Here is a 7,647-nt window from a genome sequence, read left to right on the forward strand (position 1 = left end):
TTGTTTTCAGGTGACATACAGTGTACTCACATTATTTTATTGATTAAATAAGAAACAGAACAGCATAGGTCATGTATACACACAGATATTGTCCTCATCTGAGCATGACTATGTATAAGTGGGATTAGCAAAGGGATTGCACCCCCCCCCCCGAAGCTGATGCTCTCGGGATCCACTCAAACTTGACAGGGTCTGTTATACAGGCTTACCCACTGTTCCAACCTTCCACAGGGGCCACCCTATCCATAATGAACTCCATCCAAAGTCTTTCCCAAAGTTCACAGTGTGATTGACAGTGTTACTTATGAGCAGGCAGGCAGGTATGATTCCACACAGTGTCAAACAAATGAATGGAGGAAAGTAGAGGAAAGGAGTCCTCTGGCTCATGTTGGCATGCCTTCTGCTACATACATCCAGGGATGTTATAGGATGTTGGTGTGGGTTGTTGCATTTTCTTCAGAGCTCTGGACCCTCTCTTGGCATGACGAAGGAAAAAAAGGACTACAGAATCACTTATCAAAAGGAATTGCAGGAAAATAAGACAGGGTTTTTAGACAGTTCTACAAAAAAGAGGGAGTAACAAAAGATAAAAAGTATTGTATAAAAAGTTGATTTTTTTTCACTCTGATAGTCTGTAGGGGGAAAAAAAGCACCTTAGAAAGATACTCTCTTCCATATGCGGTTGTCTCTGACCTTGGTATGCTACCATACCCGTGCATCCTTTAACAATACATCCCAGAATACCCTTTGTTACGACCGTCCTCCTCAATCACCGTTCTACTCCAGGTTTAGACCTGCACCTTGGTTGAATGCATCTGTCATGTTGGCACAATACAAGGGAGTCACAGTCCTTCCTTTGGTTCCCAGGGGAGATGTGTTGTTGCGCTTGTGTGTTGTTGTGCTTGAGCCTCAGCCTCGATGTCTGTGTTGCTCTGGAGCTGATGGTGGTGTGCTACAGCAGAAAGACGAAAACAATGTGGGATAGAGTGCCATTTGAGAGAATCATGAAGATATTTGTCTCTCCTTGTAAATATACAGTACAAAAAAAGGATGCAAAGGGTGTCCATGTGATCATATTAAAAGAGTGATTTTGGAGGAAAGCAGCCATTTCGGTGTTTGTGTTTGAAGCAGTCTCTTATCTTTATTTTTTATTTTGAGCGCTTGCAGCTGTGGTGGCTGTGGGTTTATTGCCGGTCCTGCGGACAGGAACCTTGGACAAAGGTATCTTGGAGCGTGGGGGCTCCTTAGCTCCTTGGGGGACAGTGGTGTTGGACTGGACTCCCAGCTTGACAGGGATCTTGGAGTCACGCGGTGTACTGCTGTAGACTGTAGGTTGGCGGAGCTGACGACTCTCCTCTGGGCTATGTTTTACATGACTGGCCTCAACTTCAGCTTCAGCAGAGTTACTAAGTGTGTCTTTGCTGACTCCGTGGTGTATGCTGGGGCATGGACTCCCCTCTTCCTGCCCTGGAGTAGGTGGGTCCCAGCTCCCCTCGTCGTCAGTGGACTGGGACTCACGGAGTGGCAGCTTGCCTGCCCTGCCTCCACCGCAGACAGGGATCTTACTGAGCCCCGCTGCCTTCACTGGGGGTGTCTTCTTCTCTGTGGGGGGGCCCTGGGGGTCCATGTGTGTCTCATTCTGTGAAGCGAGGCCTTTCTCTTCTCTATTGGGTGAATTGTTCCAGGCACCCCGCACATCCATGCCGTTTGGACTTGTCGTGTCCTCTCCTGTATCTAGAGAGGCCTTGCGCTCACCACCCTTCACCTGACCAGAGGCAAGGGGTGTACACTGCACAGGGGCAAGGAAGATAACAGGAGAGGGCATAGAAGGGAATGAGGCAGGGGTAGAGGGAGTCTTAGACATAGGGACTGTAGTTGGGGTAGGGACAGGGGTAGGAAACGGGGGAGTCTTAGACATAGGGACTGTAGTTGGGGTAGGGACAGGGGTAGGAAACGGGGGAGTCTTAGACATGGGGACTGGAGTTGGAGTAGGGACAGGGGTAGGAAACGGGGGAGTCTTAGACATAGGGACTGGAGTTGGAGTAGGGACAGGGGTAGGAAACGGGGGAGTCTTAGACATAGGGACTGGAGTTGGAGTAGGGACAGGGTTAGGAAACGGGTGAGTCTTAGACATAGGGACTGGAGTTGGGGTAGCGACAGGGGTAGGAAACGGGGGAGTCTTAGACATGGGGACTGGAGTTGGAGTAGGGACAGGGGTAGGAAACGGGTGAGTCTTAGACATAGGGACTGGAGTTGGGGTAGCGACAGGGGTAGGAAACGGGGGAGTCTTAGACATGGGGACTGGAGTTGGAGTAGGGACAGGGGTAGGAAACGGGGGAGTCTTAGACATTGGGCCTGATTTTGGAGTAGGGGCAGAGGGAGCCTTTGAGTCAGCTAGAATTGGAGACAAGGTTTGGACAGGAGCAGGGCTAGTGACTGAGGCTGGCACTGGAACTGGGATATAGGGGATTTTAAATGCTGAGCTCGGGACAGCCGTAGGATAAAAGGATGTTAGGGAGGGAGGTGCGGTAGTGGAATCCAGACATGGGACTGAGATCATTTTGGGGGGTGGGGCAGAGGTGAAAGTGGCTGGTGAAAGAGTGGCAGGGTTGGTTACAGAAGCTGGTTTGGCCACTGGGGCTGGGACAGGAGGTGGGGTAACTACTGGGGAAGGTTTGGATACAGGGGCAGCAGGTGGGGTAACTACTGGGAAAGGTTTGGATACAGGGGCAGGAGGTAGGGTAACTACTGAAGAAGGTTTGGATACAGGGGCAGAAGGTGGGGTAACTACTGGGGATGTTTTGGATACAGGGGCAGGAGGTGGGGTAACTACTGGGGAAGGTTTGGATACAGGGGCAGCAGGTGGGGTAACTACTGGGGAAGGTTTGGATACAGGGGCAGCAGGTGGGGTAACTACTGGGGAAGGTTTGCATACAGGGGCAGGAGGTAGGGTAACTACTGGGGAAGGTTTGGATACAGGGGCAGCAGGTGGGGTAACTATTGGGGAAGGTTTGGATACAGGGGCAGGAGGTGGGGTAACTACTGGGGAAGGTTTGGATACAGGGGCAGGAGGTAGGGTAACTACTGGGGAAGGTTTGGATACAGGGGCAGCAGGTGGGGTAACTACTGGGGAAGGTTTGGATACAGGGGCAGGAGGTGGGGTAACTACTGGGGAAGGTTTGGATACAGGGGCAGGAGGTGGGGTAACTACTGGGGAAGGTTTGGATACAGGGGCAGGGCTTGGGGTGGATTTTGTTGTTGGTGGAGGGGAGGGTTTTGTTAAAGGGGTAGGGCTTGATTTAGTGGTAGGGCTAGTTATAGTTGTGGGGATAGTTGAGAATTTGGTTGTCACAATAGGGGAAGGTTCAGGTTTGATCGACCAGCTGGTAGGTTCAGGTTTAGTTGTAGGGGTAAAGGTGGGGGTAGGTTTAGTGGTGGGGGAAGGCGAAAGGGTAGGTTTGGTTGTAGGGGTAAAGGTGGGGGTAGGTTTAGTGATGGGGGAAGAGGAAGGGGTAGGTTTGGATTTAGAAGTAAGTGTTGGGATAGGGGTTGGACTAGATTTAGTAGTAGCAGTAGGAACAGGGGTTGGTGTAGGTGAAGGGGTAGCTTTAGTAATAGCGGTAGGTTTGGAAATAGCGGTAGGTTTAGAAATAGGGGTAGGTATAGAAATAGGGGTAGGTTTAGAAATAGGGGTAGGTTTAGAAATAGGGGTAGGTTTAGAAATAGGGGTAGGTTTAGAAATAGGGGTAGGTTTTGCTGAAAGAGTAGTTGATGAGGATTTCTCTCCAGCCACAGCTCCCTTGGTCCCAGGTCCAGTCCCGACAGTAGGGCAGGCTTTGCCCCACTCCGCCTCCACTTCAGCAGAAATGTCTCCACATCCTGTCAACGAGTCGAAGCTTATCAGAGAGGAGATGTCTGCAAGCAGTGAGCTCAGACGGTCCACAGCAGGATCCAAGGGTGGTGGTTCAGTGGTGGGCAGAGGCGGCAGTACATCCTCATTAGATTCCGTGACGCTGTCTGTAGTCACTGAGGGAGCCGTCGTCTCTGATGAGCTTGAGGCTGAGCTCTCCTTCACTGTGGGGCTCTTCGATGAAACAGGGGACTCTTGTCCAGGCTCAGGCTCTGGGACATCCTGGCTGCGAGGCGCAGGTCTGGGAGTCAAAGTCATGTCTTCCTTGATGATCTCCACGCTGTTTGTACGGGACGACATGAGGAGGGGGCTCGGGGGGGTCTCGGCCTCGTCCCTGGCCTCCTTCTCTCGCTGGTTCCATGCCAGACTGTTGAAGAGACCCTTCAGGCCCCGACGCTGGCGTACCTTTGGCTGGGACTCTGTACGGAACCTCCGGTCTGGTCCTCCTCGACGGCTGCGCCGCAACTTCATCAGGAAGCTGAGGGATTTGGCAGAGGTCATAGAGGAGATGGAGGGACGGCCAGCAGAAGGGATGGAGGGATCTCCAGCATCACCCAGGGGCTCCTCCAGGGCTTCCTCCTCCTCTCTATGACTCACCTCTGGTTCCTCCTCCTTCTCGGTCTCCTTCTCCAGCTCCTGCTCCGTTGCTGCGGACTCCGTTAATCCTTCCACTGTCTTGCTCCTGGCGATAGGTGACTTGTTGTTCCCCTCGCCTTTGCCGCGCATGGAGAAGATGCTGCCTGGCTTGCGCTTCCCAAACAGCTTGAAGGCCTTTCTGATTTTTCCAGCAGGCTGTGGGTCGCACGGAGAGAGTTCGCTACTCTCTGACTGTATATCCATTTTGAATCTCTATACTCTTTTCTGCTGTACTCCGATTTTGTGCCCTATTTTTCTCACCCAGCTATTGCTAACAGAACATGTACCTTTATTCTCTCTTACAATACACCTTCTTTCTGCAGACTGGCTATGCTTCAATTGCTTGCAGTATGTTTCTCGCTCCTCTCGCTCTATCCCTCCCTCTGTCTTTCTCTCCCCACCAGGTCTTTCTCCTCTATTTCTCCCTCACACGCCCCTCCCCTCACCCTCCTTTTCTCTGGCTGCTCCTGCAGGTCTCCATGGCAACTGAGGGGCTAAGCAGCTTTCGTCAGCGATGGAGCGGAGCCAGAAGCTGTCATCATCCCACCCCAGACACAGTTCTCGCCTTTTTTACTCTCTGTTTCTCTTTTGCTGATACCCCCTCCTCTCTCCACATCGCAGTCTATTTCTGATTAGAACTCTCTGTCTCGGCCTCATGTCTCTTGTGTTGTTACATATGCACATTTGCCTGTTTTATGTTGATGTGTTTATATGGGTATGGGTTTTGGTATGTGAATGTGCATGTCTTGTGTATGCATTCCTGTCTTGTTAAGCATGTCCATTTGTTTTAAGAGTGCACATCGCATGTGTTTGCCTGTAAATGGGATGTGACCATGAGATACAGTAACCACATTACCATCTCCCTCCAACACTAACCCAACCACTGCCATGACCTCCCCAACAGCTTATCAAAATCAACATCAGAGCGAATGACAAACAAGCCTTTGTATTAATGACAGAAATCCAATTGAATGAAACATGGAGCCATTCCTGTCTCGCATATAGTGTTTGTGTAAATGTGGAGAATTAGGATTTGAGGGGAATTTGAGAAATATGAAAGCTCTAACGTACTTGTGTTAAATGTTATTGCTAAATAACACAGAGCTCTGTCTGGGCTGAGCATTGATCCCAGAGGGGATCGCTCCTTCTATATCGTCTGAAAGCAGAGGTCCCATTTTCTCTCACTCTCACGCACACAAACAAATACACACACACATCTACCAATGGAATTCATTATGCCCTCCACTCAGAGCTGGTTGCCATCTTGTCCGACCCATTTTGACAGTGTGAATCCACTCTCTTCCATCTTTATTATCTTACCTCACTTTTGGATTCCTCAATTTCTATTTTTAGATCTGCCCCTCCCCTCCTTTCCATCTTTCCAATCTTCTACTTAAAGTCATACTCAACTGGCAGACCGCCATCCGGATCGGGACAAAGAACGGGTTCAATATGGACCCCGGGTCCCGACACACAGGTTTTTAACTTACTGCTGCTGAGAGTTGTAATAGTACAATGTACAAGGTCCAATTTCTAAATTTGGTAGTGCATTGTCAGTTTTCCTCTTCTTATGTCATCCACTGATAGACCGTAGAGAGATATTTTTTTGTCCAAACAATCTAGTTGATCAACTACAGTCCATCATAACTTTGAGACATGAAGGTCAGTCAATAAGGAACATTTCAAGAACGTTGAAAGTTTCTTCAAGTGCAGTCGCAAAAACCATCAAGCACTATGATGAAACTGGCTCTCATGAGGACCGCCACGGGAAAGGAAGACCCAGAGTTACCTCTGCTGCAGAGGATTATTTCATTAGAGTTACCAGCTTCAGAAATTGCAGCCCAAATAAATGCTTCACAGAGTTCAAGTAACAGACACATCTCAACATCAACTGTTCAGAGGAGACTGCATGAATCAGGCCTTCATGGTCAAATTGCTGCAGAGAAACCACTAATAAAGGACACCAATAAGAAGAAGAGACTTACTTGGGTCAAGAAACACGAGCAATGGACATTAGACTGGTGGAAATCTGTCCTTTGGTCTGATGAGTCCAAATGGGGGATTTTTGGTTCCAACCTCCATGTCTTTGTGAGACGCAGAACAGGTGAACAAATTATCTCTGCATGTGTGGTTCCCACTGTGAAGCATGGAGGAGGAGGTGTGATGGTGTGATGGTGCTTTGCTGGTGACACTGTCAGGGATTTATTTAGAATTCCAGGCACACTTAACCACAGCATTCTGCGATACGCCATCCCAGCTGGTTTGTACTTAGTGGGACAATAATTTGTTTTTCAACATGACAATGATCCAATACACTTCCAGGCTGTGTAAGGGCTATTTGACCAAGGACAGTGATGGAGTGCTGCATCAGATGACTTGGCTTCCACAATCACCCGACCTCAACCCAATTGAGATGGTTTGGGATGAGTTGGACTGCAGACTGAAGGAAAAGCAGCCAACATGTGCTCAGCATATGTGGGAACTCCTTCTAGACTGTTGGAAAAGCATTCCAGGTGAAGCAGGTTGAAAGAATGCCAAGAGTTTGCAAAGCTGTCATCAAGGCAAAGGGTGGCTACTTTGAAGAATCTCAAATATAACATATATTTTGATTTGTTTAACACTTTTTTGGTTACTACATGATTCCATATGTGATATTTCATAGTTTTGATGTTTTCATCTATTATTCTACAATGTAAAAAATAGTAAAAATAAAGAAAAACCCTTGAATGAGTAGGTGTGTCCAAACTTTTGACTAGTACTGTAGTTCTCTATTCGGCAGTGGGCTATACTCGGCCTTGTCTCAGGGTAGTAGGTTGGTGGATGAAGATATCCCTCTAGTGGTGTGGGGGCTGTGCTTTGGAAAAGTGGGTGGGTTTATATCCTGCCTGTTTGGCCCTGTCTGGGGCTATCATCGGACACAGCCACAGTGTCTCCCGACCCCTCATGTATCAGCCTCCAGTAATTATGCTGCAATAGTTTGTGTCGGGGGCTAGGGTCCGTCTGTTATATCTGGAGTATTTCTCCTGTCTTATCCGGTGTCCTTGTCCCGGACATGCTGTTTTCGACTCTCTCTCTACCGCACCTGCTGTCTCTAACTCTAA

General features: G+C 49.0%; 1 protein-coding gene across 1 annotated transcript; it reads right to left on the bottom strand.

The window, feature by feature from the left end:
- LOC149980034 (uncharacterized) lies at nucleotides 1–7,435 on the bottom strand. The gene has a single exon (XM_090186849.1). The coding sequence runs from the start codon at nucleotides 4,748–4,750 to the stop codon at nucleotides 1,142–1,144; it is 3,609 nt and encodes a 1,202-aa protein (XP_090042975.1). The 5' UTR covers nucleotides 4,751–7,435; the 3' UTR covers nucleotides 1–1,141.
- Between the last annotated feature and the right edge of the window lie 212 nt (nucleotides 7,436–7,647).

The sequence above is a fragment of the Oncorhynchus mykiss genome, chromosome 10 (genome assembly GCF_057628025.1).
Source record: "Oncorhynchus mykiss isolate SJ-2025 chromosome 10, ASM5762802v1, whole genome shotgun sequence".
Lineage (NCBI taxonomy): Eukaryota > Metazoa > Chordata > Actinopteri > Salmoniformes > Salmonidae > Oncorhynchus > Oncorhynchus mykiss.

Excerpts from the sequence above, each read along its gene's own strand:
- LOC149980034 (XM_090186849.1), bottom strand. The coding sequence starts at position 4,750 with ATGGATATACAGTCAGAGAGTAGCGAACTCTCTCCGTGCGACCCACAG.